This window comes from Gigantopelta aegis, chromosome 10 (genome assembly GCF_016097555.1).
Source record: "Gigantopelta aegis isolate Gae_Host chromosome 10, Gae_host_genome, whole genome shotgun sequence".
In the NCBI taxonomy this organism is placed as follows: domain Eukaryota; kingdom Metazoa; phylum Mollusca; class Gastropoda; order Neomphalida; family Peltospiridae; genus Gigantopelta; species Gigantopelta aegis.
In genome coordinates this window covers 70,007,414-70,028,823 of record NC_054708.1, presented here as the reverse complement: position 1 = coordinate 70,028,823, position 21,410 = coordinate 70,007,414, and the positions used below count along the sequence as shown (strand labels likewise).

The 21,410-nt window shown below is 37.0% G+C and overlaps 1 protein-coding gene across 1 annotated transcript; it reads left to right on the top strand.

Moving 5' to 3' along the window:
* Positions 1–1,534: 1,534 nt before the first annotated feature.
* On the top strand, positions 1,535–19,493 carry LOC121384258. Its single transcript, XM_041514572.1, has 3 exons — positions 1,535–1,650; positions 3,181–3,337; positions 18,111–19,493. The coding sequence occupies exons 1-3, from the start codon at positions 1,555–1,557 to the stop codon at positions 19,115–19,117; spliced, it is 1,260 nt and encodes a 419-aa protein (XP_041370506.1). The 5' UTR covers positions 1,535–1,554; the 3' UTR covers positions 19,118–19,493.
* Positions 19,494–21,410: the final 1,917 nt, after the last annotated feature.

Here is a 21,410-nt window from a genome sequence, read left to right as displayed (position 1 = left end):
TAATAACAACAATAAAAAACACGCTGAATCATAAATATTCACCAGTCCACTGTTTCAACTTTTATTCGGGTCTTTTTGTGTTCTAGAAAGGCACATATTAGGATATATTTTCATTTCAACTTATGTTCGTGCTTATATCCAATTAAGGTTCAAGCACGCTGTCCTGGGCACACACACCTCGGCTAACCTGGCTGTCTGTCCAGAACAGTGGGTTAGTTGTTAGTGGTTAGTTAAAGAGAAAAGGGTGTAGTGGTCTTACACCTACCCATTGAGTCATTAAAACGTGCTCTGGGTGTGAGCCGGTACAGGGTTGCGAACCCTGTACCTACAGGCCTTATGTCCGATGGCTTAACCACGACACCACCGAGGCCGGTCATTAGGATATAACACGGACAACTAAAATCCCGTTCACATGCGCACATTTGCATACAAGAGTATTTGTTTACATATATGCAAATTTGCATACCTGAGTAAATTTGGTCATATGAACGAATTTGCATACAATGAATGAATGGGTGTTTAACGACACCCTAACACGAAAAATATATCGGCTATTGGGTGTTAAACTGTGGTAATGGAAAAACAATGTGATGATCAACATCAATATAAAAAGTCAAGTGTCAAAGAAAATACAGTGTAAAGAACTCTGCAAAAATACAAATATCACAGATAGATACTGACTTTTACTGATTTGTGCTGCATACATGAGTAAATATACTCGCATGTGTAATTCTGAATAGTTTGCACCTAGTGGAGACCACATGTGAATTAAAAAGTAGTTCTTGAGTATTTTAGACAATTGTTGGTAATGTGTACGCACAGCAAAACTTGCTTACCTGAGCAAATGTTTCTAAATGAGATTATACTCAGGCCATCTTCCTTTTATACAGTAGTCATGTAAACGCTTAGCAAATATAGTTTTGCACATGTGTGTAAAATATTCAATTTTGGTCATGTGAACGGGAATATAGTTTATATTTGTGTTTTGTATATTTATATTAACAGTTAAGCAGAATTTTGATTACAACGATTATAATACAGGTCCTAGTTACAAAATGAACTCTAAAAATTCTCAAACACTGATAATATAGAAAAGTAAAACTCAGGTTTAATATAGTTTCCCTGTTTAATCTCACCAAATACGATGTATTTGAAAAATACCATATATTGGCGATATCCCTAAAAAAAATCACTTATTCATTAGCAGTGTGATTAAATTATAAATTGGCATGTTTGTGGCAGTTAACTTTAGGAAAAGTTTAGACTAGGGCCTACGTTTTATGCATACATCACACTATATATTATTTAAATTTGAAAATAATATAAATGTTTTGTTATGATGACCTTTGGATTAAACTGGACGCAGACGCTAATTTAGTACTTAAATGTTTAAACTATTTTGAAACAACCTTGAACTTTAGTCGACCGTCCATTATTTACGAAGTTCTATTTACCAGACAACATCATCTATTCAATCAGTCACATGGTTAGTGTCATTTTAAGTTCCAAACAAGACTGCATCAGCTATAGGCTATTGGGTTTACAAGTTTATGGATGAATATAGAGAATTCCAAAATGACCGCAGTAACTCGTCTCATGTTGGCAGTGGTTCTTTTCTCAAGATGTATATTTTCATCTAAAGAGCAAAAGGTAATTCATATTGGGATGAATTTATGAAGCCTGTTTTTTCTTAAACGCACGAGTTTAAGCATTGTAAATGAATGTAGTTACTCGCGTGCAAGACTAAAATAGGCTTTATACATTGGGGCCATTATCACAGGGGAAGAATTTATCTCAAATACTCGTATTTATTCTGTATAATATTATGTGTATTTCTAATAATATACATGCGTCATGTTAATAGACAATCTGGTCTATTATCACAGGGGGAAAACATTATCTTAAATACTCGTATTTATTCTGTATATGTGTATTTGTATTAATATACATGCGTCATGTTAATAGATAATCTGGGCCATTATCACAGGGGATGAATTTATCTTAAATACTCGTTTTCATTCTGTATATGTGTATGTGTATTAATATACATGTGTCATGTTAATAGATAATCTGTAACTTGCATTTTATTAATGGTGTTCACATAAAACAAGTTATGTTTTGTCACATACAGTAAATGATTAAAATAGGTTTGATAGAATTTATCTGATACCTTGTATTTGCTGTTATAATTATAAATACTATTATAATTACTTTACTGAACCGCTTTAAAAACATAACACTCCTTGTCCCAAACATTTCATATTTTATTTTATAACAAAGATTGAAATCAATTGCTTATCATAAATGACCGCACATTTATGTTTAATGTCCTTAACGTTAAGACTCGTATGAATTTTTTTGATAAAATTAGTTTCTTTTTTAAAAAGTGGTTTAGTATATTATATGATAATTATTAAAATTAAAACACTACATGAAACTACATATGTTCTTTGTTTGATGCATATGGTGGGTGCCCAATATTCTAGTTAACTCGCGAGATATAACGATTTCATTCTGTTTACGGCCCTTTTTTGTCAGTTTCCTCCAACTCTGTCTTCGGAGCTGTCCACACCATCGCGGCATTTTCTATTTGTCTCAACTTTCTCCACGGGTCTCTGTGTATTTCCCAACACCTACCTGGCATCCTCGTTCCCTGCCCCTAATAAAACTTGTCTGACCCACGGCACTAACTAATGACCGCCGGTAGTAGGGGAGCATAGTAAGTGGTTACAAGTGCCTCTTAACAATGCCAGAAGTAACTACTGAACACTGAGAAGTGGTCAGACTAAGCCCACAGCTAAAAGCTGATAGGGAATAGCAGGTGTGTGGTACGGATAGCCACAAGAGACCTGTCGCGGTTGAAGACACAGGGACTGGGATGTGGAGGTGGACAGCGAAAGATAATTCAAAGGAGTAAAAGGAAAAAGGGTACAGCAATAATAATAATAATAATACTAATAATAATAATAATAAATAAAACACAATAAAAACAAGAACAACAACTCACGAGATACAACACACGATCGCAAGTATTATTAATGGATAAGTACGGAGTTTACATGCATTTATTATTTAATTATTTACAACACATGTTTACAAAGTATTTATTTTACTTTTTTTCTGTAATGTTAAATTAAACATTTGACGTCAAAAAAATCTTTCATTTTGTTTTTCATAAAGGTGATCTTTTTGCCGTTTTCTGGAAACACCCCTGTGTATCTGAAACCGCAGTGGATATCTGTGACACAGCTCGATAACGAACGAAATGTCACTGTACAGTACAGTGCCATGCAGAATGCTCAAGTCACTTGGTATTTAAACGGATATATCGTATCAGGTATATGTATAATTGTATCCATAATAGTAGCAATGGAAACAACCACAGATGGCGCTGTGAACAGGCACTGCCAGCCAATCAAATATTTTCTTGACGATTTATGCCTTGTTATAAATGTGCATACTACATGTACAACTTATTATAACCATCTTAATCATATAATAGAAATAAACTGTAATACGTTACGGGGAAATCAAAGTTTGTGAAATTGTAATATATTTCTTTTGGTCAGTGGAAAATACATGAACAAATTTATAATGAAAACATTTAAGTAAATTTAATGCAATAAGCGTATGCTCATGGTTGAGATAATTATTATTATATGTGTAATTTTATTTTCCGTCGTTTCTCTTAATTTTGTTTTAGTGAAAACAAGATCTTTTAAAAATAATTACAAAAATACGATATTTACTGACAAGGATTCAATGTGGATTATGTCCCTTGTCTGAACTCCTGCACTGTTAAAGGAGTCTACAGGGCTTTATATAAAATGGATTGATAGCCTTACAAATTATTAGGGGAAATTATATAAAAATTTCAAAAAACATTTATATTTAAAAACAGCTCAACCGTGTACGAAAGTTAAAAAACGGAACTCTTCTTTTCGTAACACGACAAAAGTCGTGCGTGATGTGTTGATACAACTCACCGGCCTCGTTGGCGTCGTGGTTAAAGGCATACTGTCACGGATTTAAGGACCTTATTTCTCTTTAAAATGGATAATAAATACAAATTACATTAATTGTTGGAAACCAAATCTAGCTATTGCATCACCTTAACTGAACCATGATGGAGTGAAATCCATGTCATCCCTCTCGGCAATTTTAGTTTTTTGAATTGCCATAATTCAATTATTTTTACAAAATGTCATTAATAAATGGAATATGGTGGTTATGAAGATGGTTGAATAAAGTACATTTAGGGACGAATCAAATTATTTTTGTTCAGATAATACTTTGTTAAACCATTAAATAGGTCAGTGGTCTATGACACCTTTAAGCCATCGGACTACAGGTTGGTAGGTACAGGGTTCGCAGCCCTGTACCGGCTTCAACCCAGAGCGAGTTCTTAAGGGCTCAATGGGTAGGTGTAAGACCACTACTGTCACGGGGATTCTATAATACCCGTAACTGAATAAAACACGATTGTCCAAATATCTCTCCTAACTGTATATCTATTAGATCTCTCTGTAACGGTCAGTTCAAAACCGCTTTGGCTCGTCTAGGTATGATCAGAGATACGATCTTATATAAAGTATATATTATTATAGCACGTTTAGTTCACTAGAAAACACAACAAAAACACAATACACTTTGGAATCTGTATTAACCTACGCTGACAAATGTACAGCCGCAGTAGTTAATTAATAACAACAATAATAACAACCCAGAACTGATCACTTAGTTAGTTAATCTCTAGGTGTCTAGTTTACACAATATGCTAATCACTTCATCGTGACACAACACCCACACGTATGATAATTGAGAAACGCTTCCAGGGGAACTTAATTAATAAAGGAATTACAGCTCTATTCCTAACTGGTTAATTGTTAATTAACCCTTAACTACTCATTTAGTAACCTTGTAACACAGAATTAATACTGGTACCTATCACAATAAAGACAATAACCTACAGTTTACCTAGGTCTTCTAGGATGACTGGCTAAGCTTTATATTACCAAATACTCGTATAAATATAGACCAGTAAGACTACGATTTACTTCGTCAGATGACCGAAGACACTGTCTAAATAATATTGGTATAATACAGTATTAAAATATTTAAAGTCACATCAATCACATCAAGGTTATACAACAGAGCAGAAATAAAATATTTACCAAAGTCCAAACGGACAACGTTCCCGGGAAGCCTTCCTTTTTGATTCTTCTCGATATCTAAAAAAAACCTAGCTATTTATTATAAAATCAGAATATCGCCTTGGGGTACAAGGCGGTCCTCCCCCTATCAAGTGATATATCCCCAACTCCCGGAGACGCATTTTTCTCTTTGATCGCCAGACTTACTGACGCCTTGGTCGCCAAAGATTCCATGGTCGCGCGGAGGTATTACGTAACTACTGGCCACATGGCCTCCGCACCTGGCTGGGTGTGTATCAGACGACCGTCGCGCAGAAGTATTACGTGACAAGTTGCCCACCCGGCTTAGTGCATTTGGAACTGCACACGGCCTTCTAAAACAATTAATATCGCCACAGGCGAAAAGAGATTAAGAGCATGTACCGTCACACACCCCCACCTCAAAAAGGATATTTCCTCTGCTCTAGGAATAGGGAAATATACTACATTAAAACAAAAAGGTGCGTTAACCGACGCATACGGGCATTTATAACGCATGTAATAATAAGGTGACTACCAGTAATCACACTGAGTCTCTGAGTCCCTGGTATACAAAATAAAATATATATAAACAAAAGAGAAATCAAGAATGTCAACACATTATCATAACGTTCAACTTCGGGACAGGGCATCAGCGATTACATTGGATGTGCCCTTGATATGTTCAATGGTAATTGGGTATTCTTGCAGAAGAAGACTCCACCTCAAAACTCTCTGGTTGGTGGCTTTCATTCTGTGAATGAAAGTAAGCGGATTATGATCAGTAAAGACCACCACTTGGTGCACTGCCGATTTCACGTAGATCTGAACCATGGCCAAAGCTTCCTTCTCTATAGTGGAATAGTTCACCTGGTGTTTGTCAAACTTTTTCGAGCAGAAACTTACAGGATGGTCCAGTCCATTTTAGTCTTCCTGGAACAGCACAGCTCCAGCTCCCACGTCACTGGCATCCACAGCTAGCTTGAAAGGCATTCGATAGTCTGGTGCTGCCATCACGGGAGACGAGTAGCGCATCTGCTTGAGACGGTTGAATGACTTCTCGCATTCTTCTGACCACTGGGACTTCGTTTCCTTCTTTTTCAGTGGCGCACGTTTTCCAGGTTTTCTCCGATAGGCATGCTGTCGAATCGGTGTAGCGTTGGGTTCCAAGCGCACATCCTGGCTTAAGGTATTGGTAACCGTTGGAAGGTTATGACAAATGGAAACATTGTCTTGTATCAGCGTAGTCAACTTTTCCCGCCGGGGGTTCAAGTCTGCTAGAATCTGGCTGTTGGCCAACTTGAGCTCTGCAGTCTTGCCGTCATCACAGGAAATTGAGTGACTCTCAATTTGGACCGGTAACTCTGGAACTATCGGCAGTCTGTCAAAATAACCTTTTAGCAAATTGATGTGACAACTACTTTTCCTAACCCTATCAGGAGTGTTTATCACATACCCTGTCTCATTAACCCGTTTGTGCACAACATAGGGCCCGAAATACCTGTTCTGCACAGAACCCCGTTTAATGGGAAGGTACAGCAGCACCTTATCCCCTGGTTTAAATTCCCGACTCCTAATCTTCCTATCAAACACTGATTTTATTTTGCTCTGAGCATGGCTCAGTTGCTTCCTAGTCTTCCTATCAAACACTGATTTTATTTTGCTCTGAGCATGGCTCGGTTGCTTCCTAGCCTTCCTATCTCTAACTCTCTTATTCATTAATACTCCCTTGTCCATATCATAACCTGACATCTGATCCTCCATCTCACCCTCTGTTAACAATGTAGTGCGAGCTGCCAACAATTTTGGATCAGCCCCCTGCTCTAGAATTAACTCTTGTCTATTACAAGGTAAATCCCCTCTATCAAACACAACTGGTTCAATTCCCCTCTGCGGGAGATCAACAGGTTCCACCACATTTAATTCCTCAGTTGACTTATCTAGCATTTTACTGATAACCTCATCCACTCCAATTTCATGGCTCACACACGTATCAGACAAATCACAAATATCCTCTGCGTCTCGTTTTACCCTTCTGGCCATAGCCCTAGTCTTTACACACGCAGGATAACTAATCTCATCAACCTCACTCTCTCCTACTGGTAAAGGGCTGTCTTTAATTAACAACTGGTCACATTTCGGCTGACAACACTGACTAGTCAAATCATTACCCAACAAAACTCCTATGTTTTCAACAGGCAAGTCCTTTACCACACTCATAATGACTGGTCCCGTCACAAACTTCGAACACAAGAAAACCTTATGTAACCGGACAACCATTTTTGCTCTAGTAACTGAGGTTAAAGCCAAACTACGTCCTGTATCTGAATGTTCAATACCAGCTAAACATTTTTGCGTTATCAGACTCTGACTACACCCGGTATCTCTATAGATTGATATTGCCTTAGGACACAACTCTTGTTTCACATCACAAACCATACCAGTGGACACATACGGGTTTACTTTCTTTGCCATGGGACTAACCATTAACTCTCTCGCTAACGGAGCTGACCTCACTAAACCGACCACGTGCGCATTATCGCGTTTCCTTTTAAAACAGTCCCCGACAAGATGGTTATCCTTTTTACAGTAACTGCAATGTGGACGAAAAGTTCGTGCATTGGCTGATAATGCAGGCTTATCCTTACTTTGCCCACCAGGTGCATTCCTTGCCTGACTAGCTGACCAACTAGATGACTCTCCCCGATAGTTACTTTCCCGGGAAAAACCTGGCTGAAATGTCTTCTTATCACCCTGTTGTAAAGAGCTACCCGGTACTGCCTGAGCTTTGTGTATTAACACGTAGTCATCTGCCACTATGCCTGCCTCCTCTATCTTTTTGACATCACGATCCTCTAAATGAATACGTAAGCTAACTGGTAATCCATTTTTAATGTCCTGTAAGATCAACAACTCCCGTAACTCGGTATATGACTCTACCTGATGAGAAACAACCCATTTATCAAACATCCCTGCCTTCTTAGCCACAAACTCACTATAAGACTGACCCTGCGTTTTTCTCAACTCGCTATACCGTAAACGATAATCCTCAGGTCGTAATTCATACGCCCTCAACACTGCCGCCTTAACTAGGTCGTACTGACTTGCTCGCTCATCACTCATTGAATTATAAGCTACACTAGTCTTCCCCTTAACTTAGACACGGCTAACAATGTCCACTTATACTGCGGCCAATTTAGCTGCTTAGCGGCCCGTTCAAAAAGTTGGAAGAACATATCTACCTCCTGGTCATCAAATACAGGCACTGATCTATAAGCCTCCGACATGTTAAACCCATTTCCTACTTCTCGTCTGACTTCTTCAGTATTCAACTTTAACTCATGTTCCACTTTTAGTTTTTCTAACTGGAATTCTCTATCCCTCTCTTCTTTCTCTCTATCCCTATCTTCTCTTTCTCTCTCTCTCTCTCTCTATCCCTCTCTTCTCTCTCTCTCTCTCTCTCTCTCCCTCTCTCTATCTTCCCTATCTCTATCTCTATCTTCTCTATCCCTTTCTTCTTTCTCTCTCTCTCTCTCTCTCTCTCTCTCTCTCTCTCTCTCTCTCTCTCTCTCTCTCTCTCTATCTCTCTCTTCTCTCTCTCTATCTAATGCACGTTCTTCTCTTTCGTACTCAAGCTTTTTAAAAGCTAATTGTTGTTCCACACTTAACTCATTTATCTCTATCTCTGGAACAATCTCACTGTCTTCCATAACAGGACTATCACCAACAACTTCCTGGATAATAATTGTCCTTATATCACCTAAGGTTTTAGCTGATGATAAATCAATTTCTCGCTCTCCCGCGATTTCAACTAACTCGGCCTTACGTGCTCGCTTAATCTCCACTACACTGAGCGTAGGCCTATCCAGCAAATTCTTATCCATGTTTAGATATGACGCACTTAATATTAATTAATTTTCTAGTGAACAACGTTGCTACTTCTAGTAAATTTGTAAAAATAATTTATAAAGCCCCCATTTACAAACAATACTTTTTTAAATATGCATGTCCCGTTTCAGATCCGGGACGAGCACCCCAATTTTCTACTCCTGTCACGGGGATTCTATAATACCCGTAACCGAATAAAACACGATTGTCCAAATATCTTTCCTCACTGGTTATCTATTAGATCTCTCTGTAACGGTCAGTTCAAAACCGCTTTGGCTCGTCTAGGTATGATCAGAGATACGATCTTATATAAAGTATATATTATTATAGCACGTTTAGTTCACTAGAAAACACAACAAAAACACAATACACTTTGGAATCTGTATTAACCTACGCTGACAAATGTACAGCCGCAGTAGTTAATTAATAACAACAATAATAACAACCCAGAACTGATCACTTAATTAGTTAATCTCTAGGCGTCTAGGGACAAATTGTTTGTTAATGGGAGACCCTATGATGCAAAAAATACACGCCGTACGTATCGTGATGTGGTACAGAACACACAGAGTCAACTACGACCCAGTCAGACCCAAGCGCGTGATACGAGACCGCCAACGAAACGTTCGCGTGTTTCCTCGTCACCAACAGTTACTGTCGACACGCACAACCATCCGATACCACGTGCGGTAGATGAACCCATAGAAGTGACTGCATAGGACAAGTCGGAGAATGTGAATGACCTATTACACTGCATAGCTTGGAACGTGCACGGGGGCTTCCGTGAAAAACTATGTGACGATAATTTCAAAAATCATATTTTACTATACGACTTAGTTATTCTATCAGAATGTTGGTTGGAAAACGATTACGAGTTAGCAATTGATGGTTACGAATGTTTTGTGTTTGCTATGAAACGCCGAAAGTGTTTTCAAGGCGGTGGATTGATCGTAATGATCAAAAACAAGTTTAAGCCATTCATAACGGTTGTAGAAAATAGCTATGATAGTATTATTTGGTTGAAAATTGATAAGCTTCTCAGTAAACGCAATAATGATACATTTATCGCCTGTGTTTACCTACCCCCACAAAATTCGTCCTACTATAAATTATACGAAATCGATATTTACCAGGAATTACATAACAGTGTTGAATTGTATTCGGGCTTGGGTGATGTATTTTTAATTGGCGATTTTAACAGTAGAACAGCAGAAAATGCTGACTATATAAAATTTGATAATTTGGACAATACTGTCCTTGGCCATATAGAAAATATATGTTCGTACACAGACGATCTGATTGAGGACAACCGTTCTAACCCAGATATAGGAATCAATGGATTTGGGCGGCAGTTACTTAATTTTTGTAAAGCATCAGGCTTCCGTATTGTTAACGGACGATGTAATAATGGCTTCTCCAGTGATTTTACCTTCAATGGTTCGCAAGGTGTAAGTGTTGTGGACTATTTAATTACAAAGCCAAGTTTATTTAAATGTATTGAATCGTTTAATGTGGGATGTTTTAATCAATATTCAGATCACGCCCCTTTGCTCGTATCGCTACAGCTAGTCGGCCTCCGATTGGCTGATGGGAGGGAGGAAGAACCAGGTGAAATAGGTCACAGATACGATAGGTGTCGGTGGTCAGCTGACTACAAACCTCTGTGTTCAGAGGCTTTACGTGTTTAACATCGATTTTATTGAATGCTTGTTTACCTATAGATATAGAAAATTCACAACAGGGTGTGGATAACATTATTGATAGTTTTACTCATACTCTAAAAGATATAACAGAGCAATTCGTTGTTGCGAAACACAAAAGTAGAGGGAAATCTTTAGCCGGTAACAATAATAGTGGCCAATACGAACAAAATGTATTCTCGCATACTAAACTCGACAAACCATGGTTCACTCATGATTGCAGGGTGTTGTATAACCGATATATGGATTCCTTGCGTGCATTCAACAAGCATAAGTGTGATAAAAATCATAAATCACTGCATGAATGTAAACATGAGTATAAGAAAATGGAATTAAAACTGAAAAGACAATACAAGTTACTAGAGGAAAACCAATTAGATTACTTACGTAAATATAACCCTAGAAAATTTTATAAATATTTTTCAAAAAGTAAACAGAATCGAGCTGATATAACACTAACTGAATTTTTCAATTATTTAAGGACAGTAGTTCCGTTGATATTAATTTAGATACGACTTGTGGTTATGAAACCAATGAAAATAGTGATACTGTGTTTGATGAATTAGACAAGCCAATTAATGAAAGCGAGGTCTTAGCAGTAATTAGAGAATTAAAACGCAACAAAAGCCACGGGCTAGATGGTATTATGAATGAGTTCTTTATCGAATTTGAAAATATATTATTGCCAGTGATTTGTAAGTTATTTAATGTAATACTGAACACTGGATTTTACCCGACTGTATGGTCAATTGCTGTCATTGTACCAGTCCATAAAAAAAGGTAATATAAATGATCCGAACAATTACAGAGGTATAAGTTTGGTAAGCTGCTTAGCTAAGTTGTTTACCGGTGTGCTTAACAAGAGGTTATATCAGTGGTCAGAAGAATACAACATTATAACAGATGCGCAATTTGGTTTTCGAAAAGGAGTTAGCACTGTTGATGCTATATTTTCGCTATATTCTATAATAATGAAATCTCTGGAACATAATGGTAAATTATATTGCTGTTTTGTGGATTATAAGAAAGCGTTTGACTCTGTGAATCGATATAATCTGTGGACCAAACTATTTAAGTACGGAATTAATGGCAAACTGTTAAAAGTATTAAAATCTATGTATAACTGTGTTAGATCCTGCATAAATGTAAATGGTTTTAGATCTGATTTCTTTAAAAATACCATTGGCCTAATGCAAGGTGAGGTTTTATCACCGATACTTTTTTCACTCTTCCTAAATGACCTAGAAAATGAATTTATTGTTAAGGGTTGCCCTGATACTATGTTTTGAGATCTCAGTGTTTTTCTGTTACTCTTTGCAGATGATATGGTTATTTTCTCTGAAAGTATATATGGATTACAGCATATGCTTGACACATTGTTCCTTTATAATAACAAATGGGGTTTAACTGTAAATAAAACAAAAACCAAAATTATGATTTTCAGAAAACGTGGTAAATTACTAGATGATGAAAAATGGTCCTATGATGGTGACTCGGTCGAAGTAGTAGACCAATTTAACTATCTTGGTATTGTCCTACATTTTACCTGCAAATTATCACATGCTATAAAATGTATATCTGAACAAGGAAGAAAAGCATGTTTTGCAATGAAGAAAAGTTCCAAGCCCTTGTTTTTAAACCAAAGTTCATTGTTGGCGTTATTTGATACGTATGTAGCTAGCGTACTGTTCTATGGTTGTGAAATTTGGGGTTTTCAAAAAGCAGATTTAATAGAAAAAATTCACCTTGATTTTTGCAAAAATGTTCTAAAAGTTAAAGGATGTACAAGCAATATTATGATTTATTTTGAATTAGGTAGATATCCATTGGTGCATGAACGTACCTATCGTATGATGAAATATTGGTTCAAACTGATCAAAACTGATAATTGTATAATGAGTACAATGTATAGTGAGATGAAATCTAGCTGCGTCTATAAAAATAACTGGGTATTTTTTATTAAGAAAACATTTCAAGAGTTGGGGCTTGGTTATATTTGGGACAATCAGGATCATCTGGTAGAAAGTACGATGTATTATTTATCACTAATTAAACAAAGGATTTTTGACCAAACATTGCAGAATCTTTACCATCAGCTAAATACATCTGTGAAATGCGGCAGTTTGTATAGATACTTGGTCGAAGACTTAAAAACTCAACAATACTTGGTCAAACCTATACCTGATATTTATAAAACATGTATTACGAAATTAAGGCTATCTTCACATATTTTGGCAATAGAAACTGGTAGATATAAGAAAATAAGTCGTCCCAATAGAGTATGCATTTATTGTAATAGCGGAGATGTAGAAGATGAATATCATTTTGTATTAATATGTACATTGTAGAGAGATTTAAGAGAAAATGATATAAAGAAATACTACTGGAATAGGCCATCTATGCTAAAGTTTATACAGTTGCTGACCAGTAAAAACCAAAATATATTGTGTAAATTGGGAAAATATATATTTAAAGCATTTAAAATTCGAACTTCCTTAGTCTAAATATACTGGAATTATCAAGATATATAATATGTTGCATTTGAATGTCAATTTGTATATAATACTCTACCTATAAAACTATAATTTACATTCTCCTTATTGAGAATATATATGTACATATGTGTGTGTGTGTGTGTGTGTGTGTGTGTGTGTGTGTGTGTGTTCTATTTATTATCCTAATTGTATGTACAGGTGATATTGTATGTTTACTAGTATTGTTGTTTGTTCATACCAATAAGCCGATATGCTTACGGTGAATAAAGAATTGAAAATAGTTTACATAAAATGCTAATCACTTCACCGTGACACAACACCCACACGTGTGATAATTGAGAAACGCTTCCAGGGGAACTTAATTAATAAAGGAATTACAGCTCTATTCCTAACTGGTTAATTTTTAATTAACCCTTAACTACTCATTCAGTAACCTTGTAACACAGAATTAATACTGGTACCTATCACAATAAAGACAATAACCTACAGTTTACCTAGGTCTTCTAGGATGACTGGCTGAGCTTTATATTACCAAATACTCGTATAAATATAGACCAGTAAGACTACGATTTACTTCGTCAGATGACCGAATACACTGTCTAAATAATATTGGTATAATACAGTATTAAAATATTTAAAGTCACATCAATCACATCAAGGTTATACAACAGAGCAGAAATAAAATATTTACCAAAGTCCAAACGGACAACGTTCCCGGGAAGCCTTCCTTTTTGGTTCTTCTCGATATCTAAAAAAAACTAGCTATTTATTATAAAACAGAATATCGCCTGGGGGTACAAGGCGGTCCTCCCCCTATCAAGTGATATATCCCCAACTCCCGGAGACGCATTTTTCTCTTTGATCGCCAGACTTACTGACGCCTTAGTCGCGGAGGTATTACGTAACTACTGGCCACATGGCCTCCGCACCTGGCTGGGTGTGTATTAGACGACCGTCGCGCAGAAGTATTACGTAACAAGTTGCCCACCTGGCTAAGTGCATTTGGAACTGCACACGGCCTTCTAAAACAATTAATATCGCCACAGGCGAAAAGAGATTAAGAGCATGTACCGTCACAACTACACCCTCTTCTTCCTCACTAACCACCATGGTAGACATTCTGGCGATACAAATGGTAACATAACTTTTTACAATGCTAATGGCACTAGTCTTATAGACTATCTGCTTGCAAGTGAAAAGTGCTTGAAATTAATACAACAGTTCGAGTCAGGGCAGTTTAATCATTTTTCGGATCACTCACCAATTTGTTTTACAGTTTCTTGTCCATTCATTGATCTAGTTAATAAGACACCAGACAAGCAGCCATACACATATACTAACGTTAAATGGAATGATCAGAATAACGCAGTCATTATTGAGAAATTAAATGAAAACATAACCCAATTGCTACAAAAGTGTACCATAAACGAAAACAGTCAGGAAAGTATAGATGCAAGTGTAGATACTTTCTCACATGAACTAAACAAACTTATATTACCACATTGTTCAGTCACAACATACACAACTAACCAGGGTGGAAACAAACAACAAAAGGTTAAAACTGACAATAAACCATGGTTTAATGATATATGTAAACAAAGATACGCAGAATATAGAGACGCTGTCCGACATTTTAACACTAATAAAACGAACGATAATCGTATTGAACTTAGCCGTGTGAAAAAAATATATAAACAATTAGAACGGAAATTAAAAAGAGAATACAAATGCCAACAAGGCAATATGTTGAATTTTTTGCGAAAACATAACCCCAAAACTTTTTATAAACAATTTGAAAAACGTAAACAAGGTACCAACTCGGATCTGAGTAGTAACGACTTTAATAAACATTTCAGAAATCTAGCTTCAAAAGAACCAATCGTTAACAATGACGTAACTGACTTCCTTTCAAATTATGATAGCTGTGCGCATGACTCGGTGTATACAGAACTAGATAGTGATATAACTGATCATGAAATATATACTGCTGTACACAAGTTAAAGAAGGACAAAGCAAGTGGATATGACAATATTTTAAATGAATATTTCATTGTCTGTGTTAATGTATTGATGCCATGCCTATTATTGTTGTTTAATAATATTTTTAAATCAGGTCACTTCCCGCACAGTTGGTCATTTGGGTGTATTGTACCTGTTTTTAAAAAGGGAGATGCTAACGATCCAGATAATTATAGAGGAATTACATTAGTTAGTTGCCTGGGAAAACTATTTACGTCTATCATAAATGAACGATTACTAAATTTTGACCACAAAAATAATGTAATTACAGATGCACAATTTGGTTTTCGAAAACAAATGTCAACTGTTGATGCTATCTTCATACTGCAAGCATTAATCCAAAGAACATTGAAGAATCGAAAACGTCTATACTGCTGTTTCGTAGACTACAGAAAAGCTTTTGATTTTATTAATAGACAAAACTTGTGGTATAAAATTATTAAACAGGGAATCGAGGGTAAATTGCTTGCTATTATCCGATCTTTATATGATAATGTTAAATGCTGTGTAAAATATACTGACGTATTTTCAGATTTCTTCATATGTAAGAACGGTTTATTTCAAGGAGAGGTTTTGTCTCCGATTCTATTTTCTATGTATGTTAACGATTGTGAAATGCATCTTTTAAACTGATAATTGCCCTTATGTTGAGATTCAAATGTTAAAATATTTTCCTATTAATGTACGCTGATGACATGGTTCTTTTAGCCGAAACGCCAGAAGGACTTCAGAAACTAATTAATGCTATCTCAAATTATTCCAAAAGATGGGATTTAACTGTAAACATTAATAAAACAAAGATAGTTGTTTTTAGAAACGGAGGCAAAGGAAGGGAAAACGAAAAATGGTCTTATAACGGTAGTTCTTTAGAAGTTGTTAATGAATTTATATATCTTGGCCTATTATTCTTTTATAACGGAAAATTCAGTCGCTGCCAAAAAAGACTCGCAGAACAAGGACGCAAAGCTCTATTTTCAATTCGCAATGTATGTAGTAAAAATACTTTAATATTGAAACCATGTTATCAGTGTTCGATACTTATGTGAATAGTATACTTAGTTATGGGTCTGAAGTATGGGGTTTCCATTCCGCACAGGACGTCGAAAATATTCATATACAATTCTGTAAGAAGCTTCTGGGTGTACGGAATGGAACTTGTAATGAATTTGTTTACAGTGAATTAGGTCGATTTCCTTTACAAATAATAAGAAAACTGCGAATCTTCAAGTATTGGATAAAGCTACGTAATACTAGTAATTGTATTTTAAAAGCTGTATATGATGAAATGTATGAGAATGAAGATAATTGGTTAACGAATGTTAGAAGGGAACTTAATATGTTGGGTCTTAACTATATATGGAATCTAACCTATGTTGAGGACCATTATTTTAATATAATTAAGGAAAGATTATGCGATAGTTTTAAACAACATTGTTTTAGTAAATTAATTACCACGCCTAAGGGCATTCTGTATCGAAATTTGATAAACGAGTTTAAATTACAAATTTACCTTACTAAGCCATTAGAAGGAAAATATTTAAAAGAAATAGCAAAAATGAGATTATGTGCACATAAATTAAATATCGAATCTGGTAGATACAGGAACATTAACAGAGAGGAAAGAGTATGTGCACTTTGCAACAGTAATGAGATAGAAGATGAGTTTCATTTTATATTGCAATGTCCACAATATTATGACCTAAAAAAAAAGTATATAAAAAGTTATTACTAAATGCGACCCAGCGTTTTTAAACTTTCACAACTTTTAACCACTGGAAATAATAAAGACCTAAACAATCTTGGGAAATACCTAATAACGGCAAATATAATAAGGAATTCTTTAATTAATTAATAGAATAAAAAAATAGTGTAATTTTATAGTAATTTAATGAATAGTGAAATATAATTATTGTTATTTATAAGTATGTATTGATCATATAAATATTTTAATTCGATGTTACTTAATTATCTTATTGATTAATTAAGTAATTGAATGATTAATTATATTATTTATTATTATCCACCATTGTTTGTACATATTGTATATAGATGTATTTATATTTATGTTATTATTAATGCTGATAAGATGTAAATCTTAAGGCAATAAAGAACTTGAACTTGAACTAACCAACTAACCCACTGTCCTGGACAGACATCCCAGATAGCTGAGGTGTGTGCCCAGGACAGCGTGTTTGAACCTTAATTGGATATAAGCACGAAAATCAGTTAAAATGAAATGATACAACTCAATTTCCATTGCTAATCCCATTAATTAAATTAATATCATCTTGTTAAATTGGTGTGTATAATGATTAAAATGCTCAGTTTTAATGAAATATGTATCCAATGGTAAATTAAATTACAAAGAATCACCTTTGCTTAAAGTCTTGACACTGGATTTTAAAGGTTTAGGTTTGAAACAACAGGCAATCATAACACGTTGTTAATGGAGGCTTCTCTTATTTTACCATGCACCATTTACACATATAAACAAATTATATAATGTGACCCCTCTATATAGAATTACAGACCATTATACATAGAACATTACCCCCAACATCCCCCCCCCCCACCAAAAAACAAACCCAAACAGATTTTCCTTAGTTCGCTAATAAAAATGTAGAAGTATCTAAGTGGTTTGCGAAAATGATAAAACTTTTTGCTGCCATTTTGTATTTTTTCAAAGCTAACCCTTTAAGTTTTTTTACTCTTGTCACTACTAAATATTGAACTTCATTCGAACTATTTATCGTTTTACATTGTACAGAATAAACAATTATATAAAAAAAATCACTGGTTAAACATCAGTGTAATCATTTTCTTGTTGTATTTTGCAGTATCTGATGAACGTTTTTCACCTGTTCATACGAAGAAACGTCTTCGTTCACTGAAAAGAGGCAGGAGAACTGTTCGTCAAGCTTCTGTGAAAATCCCCAACGACTACGAAATCTCCGACCTTCGGGTGATCCTCACCTTGAAAGTGTTCGAGGTGGAGCTACAGATCAACATGCCTTCTCCAAACGAAACCCGAACAGAGCCAGAGGTACACGCCATACAGGAGATCCTGCCGAGCTGGGGGCTTCACCTCGAGCCCCACGAGTCGGTTGGTTACACCCGCGGTGCTGACGTCACAGTGAGGTCAGTTCTCATATCGGAGTACCTCAATGACGCGATCTTCCTCGGGACCAACTTCTCCTTTACCAGCATCGACAAATGTACCACCCCGATCGTCGCCTCGATGAAAACCCCGGAGTCAGACCCAGAGTTCATGCGGTCGTGGGTTCCTGAAGAAAACGATCCAGCACTTGACTGGGAGACTGGTCGATACCTGGGAAAGCCCACCTACAAATACCGCTTCCTCCAGCTACTGCGACCCAGGGACAGGTTCCGAGGGATCCTCACAGTGTCGACTGCGTTCAGACCAGCCGATACGTGCCATCTGCTGTTTGGCAGCATCAGGATCACCAGGTTCGCCTTCTTCAAACCGTATCTCAGCCAGAAGTTCTTCGGCAAGGACTTGGTCGCGTTTCTTGACGGGGAGGAGTCGTACACGGCTAAAGTAGGAAGCGACGTCGACGTCAAGACCACTGCTCTGGGCGGATTCTACGAAGGTTGGGACGTACGAGACAACGACTCGAACCCACGGATTAAGCTGTACAAGAATGGGTATCCCGTGTCTGACGTAGAGCGGGTCGACACCAAGCGGCTCTTTCAGAGAGAGGTGGCGCACTTGTTCCGTAACGTGACGGTGGAGATGGCGGGTCGGTATCTTTGGGTGGCCGAAATGGGTGGCAGTAAGGTGAAGCGGGGCTTCACTCTCTACGTGAAGGCTGAATGCGGGTGATTTTCTTTTTTTAAAAATAAATACATATATGAATTATATATGATTTTCAATTAATGATGCTATTAAAGATTAGAGGACTTATCAGCACTGTGAGTATTTGTTGTTTTTATATTACAACACAAATGAGTGAAAACGTTTGCATTTCTAGCTGGAAGGTCCATATAAGTCTTTTACAAGTCCGTCGGAACCGGTAGGAATAAACATCCCAGAAACACTCGTGCAAGTAAATGAAATATGCAAGTCTGGATTGTATGAATATTCCTAAGGAATGAAGTTTCGATGGGACTCCTCTTCCTGGAACTGGAAGGAAGGAAATGTTTTAATTAACGACGCACTCAACACATTTATGTACCGTTATATGGCGTCGGATCCTGGAACTGCGATTCGGACCTCATTTCCTACATAACTGCATTCCTTTTACACTGGTGCATGCTGGTCTGTAGAAATATAAGTGTTATGCATGTTGTAAGAAAGCCACTGTATTGAACAATAATGCAGAATACAAGTCCAGGTAGGACTAAGATTCTTAAGTAATCAAGATCCGAAAATACTGTTCTTCCTAGTAGTGGGATTTCTTTCTCGCCGGTAGGCCCTACTAGGATACGAATCTAACATATACCAGCCTTAAACCCCAGGTCCAGTGTTTGTAACAGTTTTAGAGCCTAAACTCAAGATTCTAACAGGAAAGGAAAAGAAAGAAATGTTTTATTTAACGATACACTCAACACATTTTATTTACGGTTATATGGCGTCAGACATATGGTTAAGGACCACACAGATTTTGAGAGGAAACCCGCTGTCGCCACTACATGGGCTACTCTTTCCGATTAGCAGCAAGGGATCTTTTATTTGCGCTTCCCACAGGCAGGATAGCACAAACCATGGCCTTTGTTGAACCAGTTATGGATCACTGGTCGGTGCAAGTGGTTTACACCTACCCACTGAGCCTTGCGGAGCACTCACTCAGGGTTTGGAGTCGGTATCTGGATTAAAAATCCCATGCCTCGACTGGGATTCGAACCCAGTACCTACCAGCCTGTAGACCGATGGCCTAACCACGACGCCACCGAGACCGGTAAACAGGAAAGGAAGGAAGGAAATGTTTTATTTAACGACGCACTCAACACATTGTATTTACGGTTATACGGCGTCGGACATATGGTTAAGGACCACATAAATATTGAGAGTGGAAACCCGCTGTCGCCACTTCATGGGCTACTCGTTTCGATTAGCTGCAAGGGATCTTTTATATGCACCATCCCACAGACAGGATAACACATACCACGGCCTTTGATATACCAGTCGTGGCGCACTGGTTGGAGCGAAAAATAGCCCAATGGGCCCACCGACTGGGATCGATCTCAGACCGACCGCTTCAACTTTAACTTCATGGAAACGCCATTAGAGATTTATGTCAAGACTATAAAATATCTAAAAAAGCATGGACACTGGTCCTAACTACTGCTCTGCTGGTTAAACGTCATCACTAGCAGACTTAGATTTGGGGGGGGGGGGGGGGGGGGGGGGAGGCGGGATTTAGCTCAGTCGGTTGAGTGCTCGCTTGAGATGATTGCATCGCAGGATCGAACCACCTCGGTGGATCCATTCAACTGATTGGGTTTTTTCTCGTTCCAACCAGTGCACCACAACTGCTCAAAGGCTGTGGTATTTGCTTTGCTGTCAGTGGGAAAGTGCATATAAAAGATGCCTTGCAGCATTAGAAAACATGTAGAGGTATCCTCTGATAACTACTAGTCATAATTACCAAATGTTTGACATCCAATAGCCGACGATTAATTAATCAATGTGCTCTAGTGATGTCGTTAAACAAAACAAACTTCTTCTTTTTCTAACTTAGATTAGGATACGCTATATCGTGTCCATGTGATCTTTCCTATTGGTTATTCCAGAAGCATGGTGGCTGCTCATAATTTTTTTATGCCAACAGTTTTTTATTATTAGTCAAATGAAACGTCATCTCGACACGTGACAATATAGGCTTTGGTTGGATCTGCTGACGGAGTTTGCCATGGTGGATTGGCACTGATCAAGATTTGAGTTCTGACGTCATTAGCCTAGGTACAATAATTAAAAGGAGTGCTTGTCTAACAACACCATATACATACAGAACCACATACCAGTTGTTTTCCCATGTGGTTTATTACTATAGCAATACTAAATGGATATGTAATAAATGTTAATCATTTCAGTCAGCAACACTATAATATGTTTTACATAACGCAGTTTTACCTCTCAAACAGTTCAGCACTTACTACATGATGTGTCAGTTGTA

Coding starts and splice junctions, on each gene's coding strand:
- LOC121384258 (XM_041514572.1), top strand. CDS start 1,555: ATGAATATAGAGAATTCCAAAATGACCGCAGTAACTCGTCTCATGTTG. Junction 1,651..3,180: donor TTTCATCTAAAGAGCAAAAG/GTAATTCATATT, acceptor TTTTTCATAAAG/GTGATCTTTTTGCCGTTTTC. Junction 3,338..18,110: donor AAACGGATATATCGTATCAG/GTATATGTATAA, acceptor TGTATTTTGCAG/TATCTGATGAACGTTTTTCA.